At 44.6% G+C, this 24,544-nt stretch overlaps 1 protein-coding gene across 1 annotated transcript; it reads left to right on the top strand.

Annotated features, from left to right (window-relative positions):
• Positions 1-3,124: 3,124 nt before the first annotated feature.
• On the top strand, positions 3,125-24,374 carry LOC308485312 (protein FAM47E-like). Its single transcript, XM_081021014.1, has 9 exons — positions 3,125-3,320; positions 3,559-3,940; positions 8,453-8,616; positions 14,109-14,259; positions 16,877-17,074; positions 17,904-18,047; positions 19,948-20,025; positions 21,847-22,418; positions 22,958-24,374. Exons 2-8 carry the CDS (start codon positions 3,572-3,574, stop codon positions 21,925-21,927), a joined length of 1,185 nt encoding a protein of 394 aa, XP_080877140.1. The 5' UTR covers positions 3,125-3,320; positions 3,559-3,571; the 3' UTR covers positions 21,928-22,418; positions 22,958-24,374.
• The last annotated feature ends 170 nt before the right edge of the window (positions 24,375-24,544 follow it).

A 24,544-nucleotide genomic window follows, 5' to 3' on the forward strand; every position in this document is an offset into this window, starting at 1 on the left:
TCCTGAGGGAAAAAAGTTATGTGCGTGGAGCATCCAGGTCCACATTAGAACTTCCTGCAGCTGCTTTGGCTAAATTCCACTGCCGGCTCACTGACCCCCTCATATAATGGGGAAAAGAGAGACATTATGTAACGGAGCAGCAGAAATCCCTCTCAGGACCGACTGATACATCACAGTTGTTTTTCCTCCAGAGTTTGCAAACACTTCCACTTCCTTATCTGGCTATTTCCATGAGCTGGTGTTGCATATTGAAGTGCATTTGTGTGGTAGGCAGTGACCCTTGTGGTTAGCTGTGAATTTCAGTATCAGCTGGCCTCTGGGACTGCTGGCGTGGGGGACGGGACTTTCCCAACAGCCTGTGTGTTCTGCTAAACAGTGGTGTTATTAGAAGCCGGGGCTGCGGGGCCTTTCCAGATGATGCCATTCAAAACCCAATTTTTCATCACGTTAATTCGTTACCACTTTCAGTAGCCTCTGCAGTAGGCTGTTCCCATCTCAAATTATAGGTTATTTTCATTTATGAATCTTTTCCCACGAGGCCCCCCAAAGTGGTTTACAATAGAATACAAACCATATACAGTGGACACTCGGGTTGCGAACATGATCTGTGTGGGAGGCACATTTGCAACCTGCAGCGTTCGCAACCCGCAACCTGCGCGTCTGCGCACATGCGGGTCACGATTTGGCGCTTCTGTGCATGCGCAAGTGCCAAAACCCGGAAGTAACCCGTTCCGATACTTCTGGGTTCGGCACAGTGCGCAACCTGAAATTGCGCAACCCGAAGCATCTGTAACCCGAGGTATGACTGTATAAAGCAGTTACGTATACAGTGGTACCTCAGGTTACATACGCTTCAGGTTATATACTCTTCAGGTTACAGACTCTGCTAACCCAGAAATAGTGCTTCAGGTTAAGAACTTTGCTTCAGGATGAGAACAGAAATCGTGCTCCGGCGGTGGAGCAGCAGCGGGAGGTCCCATTAGCTAAAGTGTTGCTTCAAGTTAAGAACAGTTTCAGGTTAAGAACGGACCTCCGGAACGAATTAAGTACTTAACCACTGTATAAAAACAGTTAACTGCATGCATGAAAGCAATTTTAAAAACTCTCAAATACTACCTGTAGCTATCTGTCTATGTTTAAACCAACCGTGGCTTAGACATAAAAGCAATTCAAATCCAAGACAGAACCCTGCTGGGATAAAGATCTCAATTTAGAAAGCTTGTTGAAAGGGGAATACCTTTAGCAAGTGCTGGAAAGACAATAGGGAAGGTGCCCCTCTGATATACGGTGGGATGGAGTTCCACAGGAAAGGTACCAGCATGCTAAAGGCCTGATTCTGCTATCGTGTGGAACCGACCTCTGTTGCAGATATTAAATATTGCACAGTTTGAAGCAACTGGAAGCATAAGAACTGGTCAGAGATGAATGGATGGAGGCAAGATCCATAGAAAGCAAGGCAGATCTTTATTTTTCAACAGAGCTCCCTCCCCTCGTTGCAAGGAGGTAGGAGAGACCCAGAATGATGGTGCGCAAGCCCCTATAAAGACTTTTGAAATTGCCCACCTTGTACCCCAAGACCACCCCCCGAAACATCATACATACATCACAGAAGGAGGCAGTCCCCAGCAGAAATTTGAGAGTGTTGCTTCTCTCCTGTCTGCCAGGATACCTGATCATGCCTTACTTGATTGCATTTTCTGGGTAGCCTGGCCATGAGATGGTAGTTCCTGAATCTCTTACTCCTATTGATAGTTTGCTCAGCTTAACAGATACTTTCCAGACTGTATTTGCAGGGAGATGTAGGCCTCTACAGTCCAAAGACAACTGTAAAGCTTTTCCCATTTCCTTCCTCCTTGCAGAGAAATATTTGAGGTCAATTTGGGAGAGTCAAAATAGCTTCAGGATTGCTCTCCTATTTCAGACATGTGGTTTATATACTCATGTGTATCTGTTTGCCTTGTACATTTATCGACATTTATTCTATATTTAGGACCTAAGGAATTATTGTAACACACCCTCCAAGCTGCATGTTCCTTTAGTACAGAAATGGAGAACGTGAGGCCCCTATCTTTCTCTGACTCTCCCTGCTCTGGGTCCTCCTCTCCTCATTTTACGTGGCTGATATGCATCCTTGAACTCTGACAATGTCTTATGAAACAAAAAGTTTAAGGTTATATATATATATATATATATATATATATATGATAAAGGTTCATAACTGCATATATAAACCACATGTCTGAAACCCCACAGAAAAAGCCCTGAAACCATTTTGTTCCTCCCAAATTGACCTCAAATATTTCTTTGCAAGGTCGAAGGAAAATGGAAAAGCCTCCCCATTGTCTTTTCCTTCACAAAATCCTGTCTTAAGGGTATGTCTGTGTATGAAAAGGGCGAGCCTGTGACCTGGCTCAGGAACTAAGTATTTGTCATTACAGAAGACTGGCCAGGCTCCCCAGGGTATCCAATCAAGTAACTATTAACAGGTAACCTGCCAGACAGGAGATAAACAACGCACTCAGATTTCTGTTGTAGACCGCCCTTTCTGTGATGTAGGTATGATGTATGGAGGGGTGGTCTTGAGCTCCAGGGCAGGGAATTTAAAATGTTTATATAAGGGCAGGCACACCTTTGTTTGGGGTCCTCCTCCTTTCCTACGTGTGAGGGGAGCACCCTGTTGCAACAGTTTCAATACAGATCAGGCTTACCAGCTGCTTTGCTTCTCAATATTCTCTGGTTGGCCTCTCTTATTTTCTCCAGCCGATGGAGAACCTACAAAGGACTCTATAAGGGCTCTTGTATCCAACATAAGGGAATAAGGGCAGATTTTTGTTTATTACACTTGCTTGCTAGGATGGAGAGCAGTGCCTGTCTGGCCCCGCACATCTATGTTTGCCACACACACCAATGGTTTGCGGCCCCTGCAATGCTGCCCGTGAGGGAATGTGGCCCTCAGTCTGAGGAAGGTTTCCCAACCTGCCCTAGCATGCTGTGAGTGGATCGAGACCTTCAAGATTTCCTCTGCTGGTGTTCTCAGGTTACCTCCTTACAGCATAAAAGGCGGGTAAATCCTCTTCGTCCCTGCCTGTAGAAAATTTGCTGCTGTGAATGAACCGGCTCTGCAGAGTTCGGTTGCCACAACAACCGGGCCCAAACACACCAAGGGCACATGCTTAACGGCGCTCAGTTGTCTCCTTTCTACCGGGAGGCAAAGATTTGCTGCTTTGTGAAAACTCTGAAGCCAGCCACCCAATGTTGCAATATTTGCACACGTCTTAGGTGCCAGATTTTGTGTGGAATTTTGCTACTTTCACCTGCTGGTATGTATTCTTCCAATTGCAATTTTAGCTAAGAACAGTTGTAGTTCTAAGAAAACATACCCGGTCTAAGCCCCATAGAAATATGGCCTGGGGTTGTGTGGTAAATTCCATCTTTTTACATTGTAAATATAATCTACAAACTTCAGTTTGATCCTGCAAGTTTGGTGGTTGGAACCATGTATGTATTTATTATTATTATTATTATTATTATTATTAACATAGTGTTGTTGTTTTCCAGATGCAAGGAGAAAATGCCCTTTAAATGCTTTCAAAAGCGTTCCCTTAACAAATCCGGGCTTTTGGATTCCTTAAACGGCCAGCGCTGGCGTTTCCTGAAAAATGGCTTGGACGATTTCAGGGACGGTTTCCCTCCTCCTTGTGACAACATTGTCATCCGACGCCCAAAGGAGCTCACCCCTATTATTCTCCCTAGTAAACCTGAGGACCCAGGCAAAATGCAACCGAGGGCCAAAAGAATGCTGACCAAGCCCCAGACGAAGACCTCCAAAATCAGCCCAAATCTGCAAGCCAGAAGGGCCTACATTGCTCAGATTGAGTATTGCCTTAGCCAGCACCCCTTAGCCCTCTACCCTCATCTAGAAGAAAGCATTCCCCCAGAGGTAAGGTTCAGCATTTGTGCAAAAATTATTTCAGCTGATGCTGAAACAAATCTAAAGGGTTGTCATATGAAGATATGATAGCCATTTTCAAATATCTCAAGGGCTGTCACATGGAAGATGGAGGAAACTTCTTTTCTCCTGGTTAGGCCTTGAACCAATAGCTTCAAGTTACAAGAAAGGAGATTCCCACTAAACATTGGGAAGAATGAGGGAGGATTTTGGTTCAGGTCACATAGAAAGGCAAATCTACCTAATGCACACTTCCTGCAGCAACACATGAAATGAAACCCACTTTGATATTCACACAACACATGGTAAAACTACCATTCTCTTAATTTTTAAAGGCAGTTTTCTGAACAAGCAATCTGTAGAAAAATGCATGTACAGTGGTACTTCGGGTTACAGACGCTTCAGGTTACCGACTCCGCTAACCCAGAAATAGTACCTCGGGTTAAGAACTTTGCTTCATGAGGAGAACAGAAATCGCGCTGCGGCAGTGGGAGGCCCCATTAGCTAAAGTAGTACCTCAGGTTAAGAACAGTTTCAGGTTAAGAACGGACCTGCAGAACAAATTAAGTTCTTAACCTGAGGTACCACTGTACTAAATGCATGCATAAAAGTGGGTCTATTAATTAAAACGACATGCAAAAATGCATTATACAGTATTAGGCAAAGTCGTATAGAAAATTGTATACATTAGGAGAAATTTAAAGCAAGCTGCTGACAAATATTAATGAGGACTCTTTTTAAAAAATTGCAGACAGATGTGGAAATGTGGAGAAGATTGGAAAAATAAGAAACTGAGAGAAAATCAACTTGACAGATTTGCCTGTCCCTAATTGTGACACAGGCTGTTTCCAGCTCACTTGTTTATTGAGCATGCATCCTGATCAGTTTGTGGGCAACTTAAATGACATTGTGTTGAAGCAGGCACTATCCATACTTTCCATTGCCTTTTTCTATCACTTTCCTTCTTGCAAACAGTCTAGTCCTTTGGGGAAGTGGGATTGTTTGCAAGAGCTACAGGTCACATTTAATCGCACAGCTTAAATTTGCTGGTATTTGATTTGGATGATGATATTATAAAGTTATATTCCCTCCTTCCACCCAAAGGGGCACAGGCCAGCGAATGAGAAAACATCTAATCACAATTTGCATGCAAAGCAAGTTGCTTTACCACTGAGATTTCACCACTGAAGGGGAGTTAGTGAAAGGAATAATCTGCTGTGCACCACCGACATCGTTTGCTATATCTCTCACCCGATACCAACAGGGGATTCTCTGTAAAATACAAATGAGAGGAACTTCCCTTTTCGGGCTCTCACACCTCACAAATATGGTTGAGGAACAGGGTTCTTACTGCAGGGGACTTTTACTGATGTTGCAAGGGGCATCAAAGAACCATGCTCATAATAGACTGAAGCCAACCCGAAACTGAAGCCATCACTTGCTTGGCAGTTTGTGGTCCAAACTGAAAGGCCATCATTATTCCCATGCATTTTCCTGAATTTTGTTTATAAGGATCATATGCCAAGCTAACAATGAGCTCCATTATTTCTAATGCATTTCTGAGAAGTTTCCTTACATCTACGCTTGTTTGTAGAAAGAAGTTTTGGCTGTTTCCAAATGGGATTTTCTTGTGGTCCTGCTCACAGATGCAGATATTTCCCCACCGGCAGCAGCAACTGTAGAATGTTGTTGGCATCAAGATGCCAGTCTGTATTCCAACCCTCATCTAATCAAGGTTTGCCATTTCCTTGGAAAATCCCTTAAATTTCCTTTTTAAAAACATAATACAGTGGTACCTCAGGTTACATACGCTTCAGGTTACGTATGCTTCAGGTTACAGACTCCGCTAACCCAGAAATAGTGCTTCAGGTTAAGAACTTTGCTTCAGGATGAGAACAGAAATCGGGCTCTGGCGGCGCGGCAGCAGCTGGAGGCCCCATTAGCTAAAGTGATGCTTCAGGTTAAGAACAGTTTCAGGTTAAGTACGGACCTCCGGAACGCATTAAGTACTTAACCCGAGGTACCACTGTACTCACAATATCCAAATGACCATTGCATATACCAAGAGTCTAATGACAGTCCCATGGCAGAATATCAATGTTTGGCAATTATAAGGCCCACAGCGGCTAGAAGAAAGATTAGGCACCCCCTGTTGCATAATTGCTGATTTGATTCATCTATATTCCCCAGCAGAACTAAGAGAGGGGATTGTACAATTTTCATACTGCAAATTGATTCTATTTCTTTAAAGACAACAGACCAAAATTTATACACCATGCTGGTGGCTGGATCTTACATTAGATAGGGATGGGAGAGTCTGTCACTTTTGGTTTCTCTCAGTTTCTCATTTTTCCAGTCTTCAGTTTTCCACATTTCCGTATCAGTTCGTGAATTAAAAAAAAATCCTCATGAAAATTCAACAGCATTTAGTGCAAATGTCTCATGACATCCACATGTTCTCTGCTGTTTCCTCTAATATACAACCTGAGGCAGAATTGCAAAAGATGTCCCCATCACCCCAAGCCAGCTAAGGTGGTATATATATCACCAGAGGCACAAAATCCCTTCCTCCTGAGATAGGGTTACCAGATGTCCCCGTTTCCCAGGGACAGTCCCTGGATTTGCGAACAAATCCCTGGACAAATTCCATCCCTGGAGTGTCCCTGGATTTCATCTAATGTCCCTGGGAAATGCAGCAGCGGCAGTCTCAGCAGCCCGGAGCAGTTGGCTCTGGCTGGCTTCAGGAGCTGCTCGGAAGTCCCCATATGATGGTGGTGCGGGGGCTCTAAGATGCAGCTTCCGGGCTGCCTCCACCTTCCCTGACCCCAGCAACTAAGCTGTGAAGGGAGGCTTCATGCTACCTATCGGAGCAGCCTCCTAACTCCTACTTGCGTGCAAGCAGGAGCGGGGCAGGGATCTCTCAGCTGTGAAGGGAGGCTTCAGCTGCCTATAAGAGCTTGCGTGCAAGCAGGAGGGGGGAGGGATCTCTCAGTCAGGCAACGGGAAGCCTCCCTTCCCAGCTGAGGGATTCCTGATGATGTGGGAGTCATAAAGCCACGGTAAAGGCTTGTAATATTGCAGGGTGCCCCCTGACCTCGGCTGACCAGCACTCTGAGCTTTACAATGTATTGGAATGTATTGACCTTAAATGGAGTTGTGTTTCCTCTGGGCAGTGATGACCTTATATGGTTTGTGGGTGGGTTAAAGCCATGACCGGATGAGGTAACGTGAGACATTGGCAAACGGCCATGCGGCTGGAGAGAGACAAAGGATAATAAAAAAGCTACCGGAGGAGAGGGAAGTTCGAAAGGAGCTGCTCATACCATCCTGAAAATATTGCTGGCTCTCTGTGTCTTTATTTTATGCTAAACTGCGCCATTTGTAACGGCTGGCTCCGACATGATGAGGAATGTAGGAAAAAGAAACGAGCTAAATAGATTAGCAAGGCAGACTAGACAACTGGGAAATGAAATATGGGTAATAGAAATGGCGCAACAAGGAAGGAAATACAAACATTTGCTAAAAGTAAAAATGTGCATCGTTGCAAACAACTTTGCCAAGAACTGGAACAAGCTGCAGTTGGGAGCGATGCAGTTAAATTCTGGGCCTTAGTAGCATAAAAATCTGAGCAATGGAAAGCTGAGGTTGATGCACATATTATGGCTGGTAAGTGGAAGGTTTCTTTTAAACAAGTTTTTAATTCACAATTTCTTAATGGTGAAGTATATTCTGACATCTGTCCCCCAGAATTGAATGAAACTGATCTGTGAACTCCTTTAAAGGTCAAATAACTGATAAATGCATTCAAATTGTCTTACTAGGTACAAAAATGAAACATCCCGTTCATCAAGCAGAAAACATTGCTATGCATTAATTTCCATATCGTGGTTCCCAGCATCCCTGGGACTGTCCCCACACGTCCTTGGTCCAACGCATGTAGGAGGTCACACTCCAGGCTTGCTGTTCTCATCTGTCCCAGGAGAGGGTGATCTAGCATTGATGACTCATTCTCATGACTCATCATAATAGTGTCATGCTTGGACCACTTACTCTGGTAGAGTTCATACTGCCTTCATCATCCATCCCTGCATTGGTGGTGAACTTCTATAAAATATTTCCTATGGTGATCTCCACATTTCCTATGATTAAAAATTTATCCTTAATTTTTAAAAAGAGTTGTCCCCCAGGGGTGCCAACTGGGAAAAATATTGGGTTGGGCAGGTACATCCCGTCTCACATAACGATGAATGGCAATGCCCAATAAACAGCAACATCCTACAACCTGTGTGCAAATTTTGTGCAAATAAACAAAGATGAATGTAATGCATCACAGACTTTCCCCCCCAAATTTTAAGGAGTATATGAATCCTTTTAAATAAATAAAAGTAAAATAAAAGCCAGCGACTGATACCTCAATGAGGGCTGGCTCAAATGTTGTCCAAGGAAGCCAAACTTTTGTTCCATTTACACTGAGGTATTATTTCTGGCTTGTTTTATTCTTAGCTTTTCAAGGAAGTTCTAAGCATCTTGGACCCAGAGATGCTTCCGATGAATGAAGATGTTGTTGCTGATGCTGACATTACACAGGAGTACCCAGTTCCCTCTGCAGTTCCGTCTTGGTTGGAGGACAAAAGAAAGAAGCAATCAGGGGCCATGCTCATTGGCTGGTGAGTGTCAGGGATCACACAGAAAAAGAGCATGATGGGTTGCTTCTGAAAGGATGAAGGTACTAAAATAATGATGATGGTGGTGGTAAGGAAAATATACCGGTAGGTACCATATATAAACCAGAATTCCCGGAATGCCAAGATCCAGGTTCTCACACCAAAGGAGAACCCCAGCAGAGAATTAAAATCATGAAATAAGTGGCAAAGTAAAGTGGGGAAATATAGCCTGTTAGTCCTTTAAAATATGTCCTTGTGAGTTCCAAAACTTCCCTCTTCCCCTAGCATAGAAAAAAACCACATGTTAGGTAGGTTAAAATTTGTTTACTTACAACTTCTTCCAATATTAGTTTCAAATGCTTTTCCTTAAAGCATTCAGGAAAAGCTGCATAGGCAGCAAAACTTTGCTTAGTTACAGTGGTGAAAGTTCCTAAATTATTGGATAGGAACTCAAGAGTGGCTTGTGAGAGCCATGTAGCTAAGCTGGAGGAACCAGCTTAGTCCCTTCACATGCTGAGCTCCTCAGGCTGACTGAAGGGAAGCAAAGGCTTGATTGCTTAGTCCCTCCTAAGGTGAATAAAGCCTGGCAGAACAGCTTGCTCTATGGTATTAACTCCTTCATGCATTAATTAGACTTAAGCTTGTTGGTTAAAAGAGGTTTGTTATCCCATAGCTGCAGCACCTAATAATGTGGACAGCAAAAAACAAGGGTCCTGTGATACTTGACAGACTATGGGCTCCTCTAAATATCATGATGATTTGTGCTCAAGTTGCAATGTGATTCCACTTCCTATCTATCTATCTATCTATCTATCTATCTATCTGTCTATCTATCTATCTTTCTATTTATCTATCTATCTATCTATCTTGTATACCACTTCATATTACAAGAGAAATCTCTAAGCAGTTTACACATCCCAATGAAAAAATATGTACAAATTCCACATACAATACAGAACAATACTCTTTGTTGTCCTCCTCCTATAGTTGCGCTATAAGAAACATGATTAAGCAACAAAGATATCTGAAAACAATGTACATAAGTAACATAAATAAGAGCCACAAATTCAAATTGTACACAAAGCATCAAGATACAATTATGAAAAAGGAACATAATTACAATATATGTATCATCTGGAAAATCAAATATTACCCAAAAGCGCACATATAATAATAACACAATCACCAAAACCATTCACATGTACTCTACTCAAAACTAATCTGAACACAAAACCCCCCACATACCCTATTATTATTCAACAGTTGCACTCTCCTTACACTGACAAGATCCATCTGCTTCCCATCTTGCTCAAATGAAAGCAAGAAAACCTGAAACTTTGCCATATTAAGTGATAGTCAGCTCTGTCTCTGTTGCACACCCAACACCTGGAACAAGACCCTGAGGGACTGCTGGGAACTATGAAGCAGTTTACACGGTTAGGCCATGTGATGGCCTGGGACTTGGGCTCAGACTCGGAACCAGAGGAGACTCAGTCTGCAGCGGATCCCTCAGGCATCATCTGAACCAAGTCTGGGGCCTGATCCTGAAGAGTCCCAGTCTGCACAGGTTCCCCTGCAACAAGCACCAGCTGGGCCGAGTCAGGGGCCTGAGCCTGCCCTGACTCCAGATGCGGGGATTACCTCATTGCCTTCTGCTGTGCCATCACTTACAGCTGCTCCACTACCGGTTGGGTCAGGGGAGGCTGAGGTGACCCCTGGGTCTAGTAACCCACAGACGTCTCCCGAACTGCAGGGACTAAGGTCTGAGAGAAGGAGAGACTCGCAGGAGGAGTGCTCGCCTTCGGGTGAAACAGGGAGGTGAGTCGCCGGGGGATCAGGACCAGCCGCTACCCTGACAAAGATAAAAGGCTGTCGGACCCTGCCCCAGGTTGCGGGAGCAACATTGTTGTATGCTAGATTCTGCCCCTGTCCTTGCCTGGTTTCCTGCCTTGTGTCCTGCCTTGGCCCTGTTGGACTGACTCCTAGCAGAATCTCCCGATTCTGGACCCGTCCTGGACTGCGTTTCACGGGTTACCCCTGGGCCCAGCACAGGTCTTGTCTATTTTTTCCCTCATAGGGACATGTGCCAAGTTTTAGGGGTGGTCCATTTCCAGTAACTGCACACCCCACAACTTCCTGCTGAAATCCCACGACTTTTTCTACGATAAATGTTCTGGCTTATTTTTGTTCTACGTTACGGACAACCATAATGTGGCAGACAATATGGAGCTATATGGACCAGTGGTCCGACATGGTAGAAGACATCTCCAGATGTTTCTGTTCACGTTCCCCTGCCTGACTTCCCCTGAAATTGTTTCACCCCAAATGTCTGTTCTCCTGTCAAGGATTACTTCTGGTCTCAGAACCATATTAAGAGAAAAACACCAGGGGCAAAGCACTTGTGGGGAGATGGGCAGGGAGGTGCAGGGAAGGTTCCTCTGCCCCCTTGAAGTTGCCCTCTGTCACCCTGCTTTATAGCACAAGGACATACATTTTCCACATAGATTTGCTGCAGCGTGTAATTTTGCCGTGCTTAAGGTTAGTTCAGTCTGTCTGAAGGCCAGTGTAAAACTTGAACCACAGATGCACTGCCTGGCTCTTGAATGCCACCTTGTGGAGTTCAATGGGTCCAGTGCTTGCAGAGCCTTTGGAGAAAGAGAAAACGGTAGTGAAATATACTCAGAGTCGAGAGTGGATTTCATGCTCTTTATTCAGCTCATAGTGGTGAGGAGGGAATGGAAGTCCCCTCAAAGTATCTGCTTTATATACATTATTTACACAATGGGCTGCACGTGATTGGCTAATTCTGGAATTCTCCTGTAGGCCAATCAGGTTGTAGATTCACTTCTATCTGGAGCTGGATTGGGTGGCTCCTGCCGACCAATCAGACTGCTGCATTGTTTTAGGACCAATCAGACTGCTGCATTCTGAATCCTATTGTTCTAGGACCAATCAGACTGCTGCATTTTGGATCCTATTGTTCTAGGACCAATCAGACTGCTGCAGTTTGGATCCTATTCAACTCAGTACATAACAGGTAGCCTCTGAGAAGAAGAGCCTGCTAGATCAGGTCACTGGTCCATCTATTTCAGCTTCCTCTTCTCACAATGACCAACAAGATGCCTGTGAGAAACCCTCAAGAAGGATCTGAGGACTCTACCCCCTACTTTGGTTTCCAGCAACTGGTCTTCAGAAGCATTGCTCCCTCCAGCTGTGATTTTGTTGTTGTTGTTTAGTCGTTTAGTCGTGTCCGACTCTTCGTGACCCCATGGACCAGAACACGCCAGGCACTCCTGTCTTCCACTGCCTCCTGCAGTTTGGTTAAACTCATGCTGGTAGCTTCAAAAACACTGTCCAACCATCTCATCCTCTGTCGTCCCCTTCTCCTTGTGCCCTCCATCTTCCCCAACATCAGGGTCTTTTCCAGGGAGTCTTGTCTTCTCATGAGGTGGCCAAAGTATTGGAGCCTCAGCTTCAGGATCTGTCCTTCCAGTGAGCACTTAGGGCTGATTTCCTTCAGAATGGATAGGTTTGATCTTCTTGCAGTCCATGGGACTCTCAAGAGTCTCCTCCAGCACCATAATTCAAAAGCATCAATTCTTTGGCAATCAGCTTTCTTTATGGTCCAGCTCTCACTTCCATACATCACTACTGGGAAAACTGATAGCTGTGATAACTGGTAGGAAACATTTCTCCAGCAGAGGAAGCTTCTAGGCAGGCATTCAGTATTGGAGGGGTCATTTAGACTGTGGAGGAAGAACATAAACATAGACTTGATCTCCTTCTGCAGGGCCTGTAAGACAGAGCTATTCCACCTGGCCTTCAATTTGAATTAGCCTGATTCTCATGGGAAAAATTTAGGTTGTATATCGGAAAGATAAGGTGAAATAATGAAACCAGTAGAACTGAAATAAACCTCATAATATGAAATACAAAGAAATTTACTGGATAATAAAAATAACAAGAAGCAAAATGTATAACAGGACAAATGTAACTAATAGTAGTTGCAAATGAATATAGATAGACAACAAGAATTGTGTAAATAGAAGGATTTATTTGTGTACAAATATTCTATGGACAAAAATGGACAAATATGGAAGAGGAACAATAATATGCAAAATGGATAAAGAGCAAGTATGAATGTAGAATGTGATACAATATGTGTATGTGGAGTATGTGACTGAAAAACCAATAAAGATTATTTTTTTAAAAAAAAAGGAATTAGCCTGATTCTCTATTCCCTTTTCCCTTTTCTCTTCTATGAAGAAACCCTTTCTGGGACCCCACATTTAAATTCTTCCCTGGTCTCCTTGCTGGCCCTAGTAGGACCAACTTGGCCAGTTAGCCCTGGTGATCATTTGATGTCTACTGACTGGGTTCCCCGCCGCCATGACCCCTGAATTTTTGAATTTTATTGATATCGATGCTGCATTTTATGTTGTATTTTATGCTGTTTTATGCTGTTTTTAAGTCGCATTTTAAACAATGTTTTATATTCGCTGATTGCTGCCCTGAGCCTGGTTTTTAAATCGGGAAGGGCAGGGTATAAATAAAAAATTATTATAATGAATTTATTATTATTATGGCTAGTAGCCACTGATATCCCTCTCCTCCATGAATTTGTCTAATCCATCACTGCCTTCTGTGGGAGTGGGTTTCATAGTTTTAACCATATGCTGTGGGGAGAAGTCCTTTCTTTTATCTGTTTTGAATCTTCCAACATTCAGCTTTGTTGGATGTTTACAAGTTCTAGTAAAAAGTTCTAGTTCTAAGGATGTGGGTGGCGCTATGGTCTAAACCACTGAGCCTCTTGGGCTTGCTGATCAGAAGGTTGGCGGTTTGAATCCCTGCGACGGGGTGAACTCCCGTTGCTCTGTCCCAGCTCCTGCCAACCTAGCAGTTCGAAAGCACGCCAGTGCAAGTAGAGAAATAGGTACCACTGCGGCGGGAAGGTAAACGGCGTTTCCGTGCACTCTCATTTTTGTCACAGTGTCACATTGCACCAGAAGCGGTTTAGTCATGCTGGCCACATGACCCGGAAAGCTGTCGGTGGATAAACGCTGCCTCCCTCAGCCTGAAGCGAGATGAGCACCACAACCCCATAGTCACCTTTGACTGGACTTAACCCTCTAGGGGTCTTTTAGCCCCCCACACTTTTTTTTTTTTTACAAGTTCTAGTGTTATGAGAGAGGGAGAAAACTTTTTTTATCCATATACTCCATGCAATGCATTTAAAAAAAAAAAAAATTTCTATCATCTTGCTTCTTACTTGCCTTTTCTCTAAATTAAAACACTGTGAGGACATGTGACTCATTTATGCTTTTAAATATATTTTTTAGATGTTTTACATTTTATTTTAAATTGTATTCTTTCACCGCTTTGGTGTTTCTTCCTTGCCCTTCCTCCTTGAGAGGAAAGGATAATGAAAATTTAACAAACAAACAGGGGAATGGGTTGCACCGTTAATGGTTTCATTCTGCAATTGCTTCCAGCAGCAAGGACCCCAAAGGCAAGGACCCTTACAAGTGGTTCACTAAAACGGAAATAGCAGCAAGAGAAAGAGAGGCCAGGATGAATTATGTCCCTCCCGTTGGCGAGAATGTGAAACAAGCTGCGAAGGAGTTCTGCAGGTGGTTTGATTCTCTGGTGAGCAAAATAATCCCTGCATGCAATCTTGCTGAAAGACCAAAAGTAGGTTTTATGCTATAGATTAATGTCTCGATGTTGCATGTGGAGAACTGACTTGTCCAGAAGGTCTGTAACTGTGGCAGAGCAATGCATACATTGCAGAAGGTCCAAAATTACCATATTTTTCACTCTATAGGACACACTTTTCCCCCTCCAAAAATTAAGGGGAAATGTGTGTGCGTCCTATGGAGCGAATGCAGGCTCCTTGGCTTCAGTGATAGCAACGCGAAGCCTCCGGAGCGCAGAGGCCTGGAGAGCGAGAGGGGTCGGTGCGCACCGACCCCTCTCGCTCTCCAGGCTTCAGGGATAGCTGCCTGAAGCCTCCGGAGTGCAGCGGGAGGTCCCGCTGCGGTCTGCAGGCTTCGGGATCCTTTTGCTGAAGCTAGGAGAGCAAGACTCTCCTGGCTTCAGCAGAGGGAGAGTTGCACAGCGCCCCTTCAGCCAAGTGGGAGGAGAAATGGAAGGGGCTCCGTTTCTCCTGCCGCTTCGCTGAAGGGGTGCTGAGCAGAGAGGGGGAGAATTTTTTTTCTTGTTCTCCCCCTCTAAAACAAGGTGCGTCCTATGGTCGGGTGCGTCCTACAGAGTGGAAAATACAGTAAATTCCCAACATCTCCAGGTAACACTGAGAAATACCTCCCTCTCTGAAACCCTGGAAAGCTACTGATGGTCAGTGCAGACAGTATTGAGTTAGATGGACCTATGGTCTGACCCAGTATAAGGCAGCTTCCTCTCTTTCCTGTTGTGATTCTGTACTGGGGATGGGTGAATCTGACCATTTCTGTTCCGTATTATTTTCAGACCTTTTCATTCCATTTTCACATTAATCTGTGGGTTTTAAATTTACTCCCAAATTTGTATTTTCTCTCAGAATATGCAATGTTTGTATTTGTATTTCCTGCCATGTTTTCCTGTCAGAATTGATGCATTTCAACTTTAGCAAAATCCAGGACAGTTTAAGCTCCAGTCAGAGAGGTGTCGCTCATCAAGTCATATCAGTTGGAGGAGGAAGAGAGGATGGGGGGTGAGGAAAGAGCTGTGAGTGGAGGGGCCCCCTCTTCCCACCCTTTGGAGCCCCTGGGAAGCTCAACAAACCTGCTGTAACTGGACCTGGGTGTGGAGAGAACGTCTGAATGGGACACAATTGTGGGCAGCCCAGGGGCGGAGCAAGGTGGGTGTCATCATTGGGTGGGTGACATTCGGCGCACCACCTGCCCGCGACTCCTGCCTACCCCGAACCGTTGGGGCAAGGGGGGAGTTGAGCCACTTTGCTGGCGGCCTTTTGCCCTCCCCTCTTTGTTTTGACAGCCCCACGCTCCCGGGCTGCTGGGAGCATGGGGAGATGATGGGAAGGAGGCTGGTGAGCAAACAAGCAGAGGGGTGGAGGGAAGGAGAGAGGCAGAAACTCCCTCAGGTCATGACCCAAACCCTGTAACCCCCCCCCCCCAAAAAAAAAGCTCAACGACTTTGGCCAACCCTCCCCTAAAGAAAGCTCAACAACTTTTGTCAATCAACAACTCCTGGCAATCACAATGGGTAGATCACAGCCAATATTTTTATACTGGGAGTAAATTGCAGTCTCTTGGGAGTCCAACTAGATTTCAATGCGGGGTGTGATTGTGACAAGAAATTTTCCGCACCGGGTACCACCTGACCTTGCTACGCCACTGGGGCAGCTGAGGAAGCAACATCCCCCCTGGGCCTGCCCATAGAAAACAAGTCAAGAGTTTCAAATTAGGGTGATGTCCACCGTTTCCAGAAACTCTGCTTGTCATGAGACTTTTGTGGATGAGCTAAGAGTTTGTTTGGACCTTGGCAAGAACCTAGAGGCTGAGTGGGAGGCTGTGTCAGAAGGAAAATGAATCGATACTGATTTTTATATATCAGTAACTTTGTATTGGGACGCCGGTGGCGCTGTGGTCTAAACCACAGAGCCTAGGACTTGCCGATCAGAAGGTTGGTGGTTTGAATCCCCATGACAGGGTGAGCTCCTGTTGCTCGGTCCCTGCTCCTGCCAACCTAGCAGTTCGAAAGCACAAGGTGCAAGTAGATAAATAGGTACCGCTCCAGCGGGAAAGTAAATGGCGTTTCCGTGCGCTGCTCTGGTTTGCCAGAAGCGGCTTAGTCATGCTGGCCACATGACCTGGAAGCTGTATGCCGGCTCCTTCGGCCAGTAAAGTGAGATGAGCCCCATAGATCTGAATCCAAACTGGACCTGCAAGCAGCCAGTGTGGGGCTTGCTATTAGTCTCAATCAGCTGATCAATAGGGAACTCCTTAGGTGCAGCTGATCCTTGATTGGTTATGTTCTGAATCACTAGAAGCCCGAGCTTTTTGTAAGTCGCCCTCCTCGCAAGATTTCATGCTGTTAAGACCTAAAACTGATTCTTAAGTTTACTAAAATAAAGATAAAAATCAAATGATTTTTTTATCAAGGGATATTTACCAAGGCTAACCTGCAATTGCGAATGGCGAAAATATACTCGAGTTAATAAATATCCCTTTTGTTGGAATATATTTATAAATAATATAAATATAAATATAAATATAAACCTGTTTTAACTGAATTACCATTCCAGGGTGGAGAGAAATACGACATCGATGAAGCCACCATTATAAGCCTCTTTGATACAAATTACAAAACCAAGCCCCCGTTGTCTGGCCCGATACATGTTGAGGAGCTGAACTATTTGCCTGCTGAGTTGCGGAAGTATGTAGGGATGCCATCTCCCCAGACAAGCCTGAGAAGCGATGCTCAGCAAGGTAGCCATTCCAAGGTAAGCAACCCTTGGGTCCCCAGGTTTAGTCATCTTGTACTTGCTATGCTGTTCTTTGGGATAAAGCAAAGAGCTCGGGCAAAGGAGTGCTTTAATCTGCTTCAGTTGCATACAACTGAAGTGCTCTAGTCCCTCTTGCAAAAGGGTGACTGTTATGTACTGAAGTTCTCACCCTGGGCCAGCAGGGGGATACTGCAGGTAGTTCAGGTCCACATATGCAAATAAGGGATCGAAAGTGACGTTCAGTGATTGGATAGTTACAGAAAGTTGTTACAGTTACGTTGTACTGGAGCTCTATATAAGCAGGCTGGCTGAACCCTTCAGTTCAGTTCTGTTCTGGCCTGTGAATAAACAAGAGCTGTTTGAAGAATCGCTGTGTCGTCTGATATGTTCACCCACAACTTAACAGTGACAGTCTGGATGCAGGGGTCAGCAAACTTTTTCAGCAGGGGGCCGGTCCACTGTCCTTCAGACCATGTGGTGAGTCAGACTATATTTTTGAGGGAAAAATGAATGAATTCCTATGCCCCACAAATAACCCAGAGATGAGTTTTAAATAAAAGCACACAGTCTACTCATGTAAAAACTCCAGGCAGGCCCCACAAATAACCCAGAGATGCATTTTAAATAAAAGGACACATTCTACTCATGTGAAAACATGCTGATCCCCAGACCGTCCGCGGGCCGGATTTAGAAGGCGATTGGGCTGGATCTGGCCCCTGGGCCTTAGTTTGCCTACCCATGGTCTGGAGGCACCCAGTGTTTGAGATGCAGTTTTTAAAAATGCAATTAGAGATGATATTATTATAATATTATTATTATCATTCAGGAATCTTGTCAATCCAAGTCTGAGAAGATCAGGTATGGTGCCTGGTACCTGGACCCAAAGACATGGAAGAAACAGAAACCTTTAGAAGATCCAAAAGCAAGAGACAGAAGCTCCAGGAATTCAAAGAGGGCATTGGGTGAAAAGGTATTGCCAAATATTTGGTGTGTGTGTGTGTGTGTCTTTTTCCGATTGAAAGACTCCGCATCAGTCATGCAGTCAACGAGAGAGTGACATTGGGATGTATAATAATAATAATAATAATAATAATAATAATAATAATTTTATTATTTATACCCTGCCCATCTGGCTGGGTTCCCCCAGCCACTCTGGGTGGCTCCCAACAGAATTAAAAGCACAATAAAACATCAAACATTAAAAAGTTCCCTGAACAGGGCTGCCTCCAGATGTCTTCTAAAAGTCAGATAGTGGTTTATTTCCTTGACATCTGAAGGGTTCCCCAGGGAGGGTGCCACTACCGAGAAGGCCCTCTGCCTGGTTCCCTGTAACTTGGCTTCTCGCAGTGAGGAAACCACCAGAAGGCCCTCAGAGGAGGACTTCTGTGTCCAGGCTGAGTTATATATATCACGTATGTAGATAAGCATGGTCAAACCAGGGACCTACAGTTAGCTGTCACAAGATGTATGAATACTGGGACCTTAGGATGAAAGGTGGGTAAAAATGATGATGATGGCAAAATGGGACCAGAAAAGTGAACGCAAAGGCAGCGGCAGCATCTCAGCTGCCTTCAATAGTATATCTTGGTCTGATCTGTGCTCAGAAAGATATTACCCCCTCCTGCAGAATCCCTAACAATTGCAGTTAAGGCTCTCCCCCTAGTGGATTTAATTTGCACATCTGTTGGCTGAAGCCACTCCAGGAGGACCTCAACAGATTAATGGCTATGTAGTGCTCTGTAGATCCAAGTTGTTTAGGGCTTTGTAAAGGTAAAGGGACCATTAGGTCCAGTCGCGGACGACTCTGGGGTTGCGGCGCTCATCTTGCTTTATTGGCCGAGGGAACCGGTGTACAGCTTCCGGGTCATGTGGCCAGCATGACTAAGCCGCTTCTGGCGAACCAGAGCAGTGCATGGAAATGCCGTTTACCTTCCCGCCGGAGCGGTACCTATTTATCTACTTGCACTTTGACATGCTTTCGAACTGCTAGGTTGGCAGGAGCAGGGACCGAGCAACGGGAGCTCACCCCGTCGCGGGGATTTGAACCGCCAACCTTCTGATCGGCAAGCCCTAGGCTCTGTGGTTTAACCCACAGCGCCACCCGCGTCCCCAGGGCTTTGTAGGTCAAGATAAAATCCTTGCGCCTGGTTTGCTAGCTTATATTGGCATCCGAGGCACTTAATGCCATTGAACTTAATGGGGGCTGTTGCGAATATGCCTGCTCTGACTGCATAGCCCTGCTCATAATGAATGCTTAGCCCCATCAGGCCAGTGTTCCACTTTTGGGGGCCCTGGAAACACAGATAATACATTTGTGTGTGTTCGCACTCAGTGGAGGGGTGAGGGAAAGGGAGAGACGCAGAGCAGGTGAAGAAGAAGAAAAGAGCTGGGGTGAGGGAAGGGAGGGGGGAAATAGTCCCTCAATGTGCATTCCCCCCCCGCCCAATTTTTTTATTGATTTTCCACATTTATCACAAATAAAACATAACACATCACACAACCAAGAAAGACACAATACACTACAATAAACTAAACACGAAAGAAAATTAATGTTAACCGCCTAAATCTCTTTATATTGGTGACTGGCTTCCTCGAATCCACTCTAACTGAATTTCATTATATCGCCTGTATAACAGTTCTCCAAATTCATATTTCTCATAATATTAACTCCTTTCATTTACTAACCTCTTCACCTTTATTAATATTCAAATCCTTAATATTAAATACCACATATTCTTGTTCTACTCCTAGTCCTATTTATTACTTCCAAGAATTTTCTAATTATCTTATCTCACAATATTTAGCTAGGTATTCTTTAAATTTCTCTCAATGTGCATCTTAACATGCTTTGGTTTGGAATGACTTTGCAGGATATGGAGAGCATGCAGCTTCATGGAACGTACGCTTTTAAGCAATTCCTTGAAGGAAAAAGCTACCGGATCCCAGATGTAAGGCTTAAACTCACGCATTTATTATCAGTGATCAAGAACAAGTTTGGTTGCTCGTTTTCTATATACTGAGGCATTGTTTTGGGGGCCAGAAAATGTTTCTGAAAACCAGTCACTGGGAATCCCAAGTCAGGACAGCAGTATTTATATTGTGTTCATTAAATTCGTATACCGCCCTTCATCCATAGATCTCAGAGCGGATCACAACATATAGGGCCTAGGATCCTCTCGTACCTACGGGACCGCCTCTCCTGGTACGCCCCACGGAGGACCTTACAGTCTACAAATAATAACACCTTTGAGATCCTGGGCCACAGAGAGATTAGGCTCACCTTGATCAGGGCCAGGGCCAGGGCCTTTTCGGCCTTGGCCCCGTCCTGGTGGAACGCTCTGCCACAAGAGACCAGGGCCCTGCGGGATTTGACATCTTTCCGCAGGGCCTGCAAGACAGAGTTGTTCTGCTCAGCCTGACTCCCCTTTTCTTTTTGTATAAGAACTAATATGAAAGAGGCCTCCCAGAATTCTCACAGGCCCATATAAGCTCCGTGTAAACACTTGGGATGATGAGCACTTACTGTTCCCAACCCTAACCCTGCGGAAAGCCTTCTAATTAGAATTTGATTTTGACCTGTTTTTAGGAGGTACCGTATTTTTTGCTCTATAAGACTCACTTTTTCCCTCCTAAAAAGTAAGGGGAAATGTGTGCGCGTCTTATAGAGCGAATGCAGGCTGCGCAGCTATCCCAGAAGCCAGAACAGCAAGAGGGATTGCTGTTTTCACTGCGCAGCGATCCCTCTTGCTGTTCTGGCTTCTGAGATTCAGAATATTTTTTTTCTTGTTTTCCTCCTCCAAAAACTAGGTGCGTCTTGTGGTCTGGTGCATCTTATAGAGCGAAAAATACGGTAATTTAATTATTGTTTGATTTTATACTAATGTTACGTATATACTTGATGTTAGCTGCCCTGAGCCCGACTTTGGCCAGGGAGGGCAGGATATAAAAAAAGTTTTGTTATTATTATTATTATTATTATTGAACTACAATATGAAAAAACACAAAATACGTAATAATTTTAAAAATTGTGCTCATCTCCTGCTTAAGGGCTTCTCATAAGCATCTGGTTCCCTACTGCGAGAACAGGATGTTGGAACAGATGAGATTTTGGTCCAGCAGAGCTCTTCCTTATGAGGAAGAGGGCCTCCTCATGAGTCAGACCTTTGGTCCATCTAACCCAGTATTGTCGACATCAAGGGTAGTCAACAGGGCGGACTCCAGTTCCCACCATCCCTGGCCATTAGCCATGCTGGCTGGCTCTGCTGGGAATTGTATTCTGGGGTGCAACACGTTGGCACTTGCTGGTCTATATTTAGCAGGAGTACCAGCTTGGCCCCACGACTGTGGGTGCTATGCAGCATGCATGGCCCTGGCATTGAAATTGGGGGTGCCTGGCTCCTTCATGGGGAATTTTGTGGGAACTCAGAGCTCCAGGGAGTCGGCACCTATGGCTCTTAGGGTTTCAAAGGGCAGAGGAGATACCATATTGGATTAGAGCAGGTGTTTCTCAAACTTGGGTCCCCAGCTGTTGTTCGACTACAGCTCCCATCACCCCTAGTCCAACAACAGCTAGACTCAAGTTAGAGAAACACAGAATTAGATTGTAGTCACTGGAGTGGCCTTCAGTAACCTGGTGCCCTCCATAGGTTTTAGGCTACAGCCCCACCAGATGGGAGTTGTAGTCGAGAGGTGTGAAAGACGCACTACAGAAAATAGTGAAGAGCTCTCCTTTTTTAAGAAGAAACCAAAGTGTGTGTGTTTTGATCCAGTTCCTGCAGCAGATGCTGGCTGTAGAAGAAGAAGCTGGACCAAGAGTGGGGGCCCTGAGACGCTCCAGGAATGAACTGTGAAGAGCCTGTGGAAGATTTTGCACCAACAATGGGGAATTAATATAAAAGCTTGAACTTATCAAGAGGAGGCCTAAGTGAGTGTGGGTCTACTGTAGGCCAGCCTAGTGGTTGGAGCGATTGCCTGGCTGGGTTGAGGGAGGTGTGGGGGTGAGCAAGCTGGTTTTGAGGGGGGGGACTGGAATTGAGGTTCAATAGCAGGGAGCCAGGGGTCCAAGGGGGGGCAGTGGAATTGGGGAGGGAAGAAGGAACCAGGCAGAAGATGTGGGGTGTCGTTTTGAGGGTTTTCACAACAGCACTTAAAATGAAAGTGTTTTCGTACCAATTAATCTTTTTTTTAAAAAAGGGAATCCTCCTATTGGGCAGATTACTACCATTTTACTAATATTTTAATTATTATCTTCCCCCAAATCTTCCAGCAAAACCTTTCAGAACACTTTAGAATAGATAGATAGATAGATAGATAGATAGATAGATAGATGATTGATAGATAGGTAGATAGATAGATATAGATAGATAGATAGATAGATAGATAGATAGATAGATAGATATAGATAGATAGATAAATAGATGATAGATAGATATAGACAGATGATACGTAGATAAATAGACAGATAGATATATATAGATGATAGACAGATACAGTGGTGCCTCGCAAGACGAAATTAATTCGTTCTGCGAGTTTTGTCGTCTTGCGATTTTTTTCGTCTTGCGAAGCACGGTGTCGGGAAAGTTTTGGAAAAGCTTCAAAAATCACCAAAGTCTTTAAAAACCTCAAAAAAGGCTACCACACCGCGTTCTATGAGTTGCTCCTCGAAGTCAAGTCGTAACTGTATTAACGGTGTTAAGAAAAAGGAAACAAACTTGCAAGACGTTTCCATCTTGCGAAGCAAGCCCATAGGGAAAATCGTCTTGCGAAGCAGCTCAAAAAACAAAAAACCCTTTCGTCTAGCGAGTTTTTTGTCTTGCGAGGCATTCGTCTTGCGAGGTACCACTGTAGATGATAGATAGAGATAGATAGATAGATAGATAGATAGATAGATAGATAGATAGAATTACTAATTGCACAATAGTGCTCAAATAACAAAAGCACTTCAGCACAAATTTAAAAAGTGATGAAAAGGATTGAGAGTTGGGGAAAAGACCCCAGAAATGGTGCATTTTAGGTGAACAGACCCTTCCCAACCCACGCGGCTGCATCAAGCCTGCTTGTTTGGGCGAAAATGCAGCAGGCTGTACATGCAGGCAAAATGCAGTAGTCCCGCTATAGTGTTGAAAAACCAGTGGCAATTCTGTTTTGCATTTTAAAGCAGAAACGACAGTGATTAGGTAACCACAGGAAACTACTGCTAAGGTCTACTACTGCCAAGGAGCTCAAGGTAGAGTACACAGTACTCCCTTTCTTCATTTCATCCTCACAATAACCCTGTGAGGTAGGTTAGGCTAAGCAACGACTGCTCCAAAGTCACCAAGTGAGCTTCATGGCCGAGAGGGGATTTTAATCCTGGCCTCCCAGCTTCAAAGAGAATGGCAGATTAAGCATTTATGCATAACTCATGGTGCAAAAGGGACGCAGGTGGTGCTGTGGTCTAAACCACTGAGCCTCTTGGGCTTGCCGGTCAGAAGGTTGGCGGTTCGAATCCCTGCAACGGGGTGAGCTCCCGTTGCTTGGTCCCAGCTCCTGCCAACTTAGCAGTTCGAAAGCACGTCGAAGTGCAAGTAAATACCGTATTTTTCGCTCTATAAGATGCACCAGACCACAAGACGCACCTAGTTTTTGGAGGAGGAAAACAAGAAAAGAAATATTCTGAATCTCAGAAGCCAGAACAGCAAGAGGGATCGCTGCGCAGTGAAAGCAGCAATCGCTCTTGCTGTTCTGGCTTCTGGGATAGCTGCGCAGCCTGCATTCGCTCCATAAGACGCACACACATTTCCCCTTACTTTTTAGGAGGGAAAAAGTGAGTCTTATAGAGCAAAAAATACGGTAGGTACCACCCCGGCAGGACGGTAAATGATGTTTCCATGCACTTCCGTGCACTGTTTCTGTCACAGTGTCTCATTGCACCAGAAATGGTTTATTCATGCTGGCCACATGACCCAGAAAAACTGTCTGTGGACAAACGCCAGCTCCCTCAGCCTGTAAATTGAGATGAGCGCCGCAACCGCAGAGTCGTCTGTGACTGGACTTAACTGTCAGGGGTCCTTTACCTTTAACTTTTACATGCTGCAAAACAGTGTAGCTGCAACAAAGAGGACTAATTGAGCATGTCAAAAGGTATAAACTGCTAGTTGCTTAGTGTCCCCAAAATGCTTTAAGGCTGTAACGAAGGGGTGGTTTTGATTAATTTACATTGCTATAGCTATGCTTGTATTGCAGTTTGAATCCTTTGTAGCGACCTCAGCATTGGGGTTGCCACTTTGCACAGGCAAAATAAATGTTTATTGGTTTATTACCTTGTTATTATTGACCTCCAATAAGGGAATGTGGTAATTCCACTAGTCCAGCACCCTAACTACTATATCACACTCCCTCCCGGCTGTGCCCCAGAAGTAATTTGATGTAGCTCCAGAACTTCCAAGGAATTATGCTAGCTTTATGCCTGTCAAAGATGTCGAACGC

Source organism: Podarcis pityusensis (genome assembly GCF_964106645.2).
Source record: "Podarcis pityusensis genome assembly, chromosome: 9".
Classification (NCBI taxonomy): domain Eukaryota; kingdom Metazoa; phylum Chordata; class Lepidosauria; order Squamata; family Lacertidae; genus Podarcis; species Podarcis pityusensis.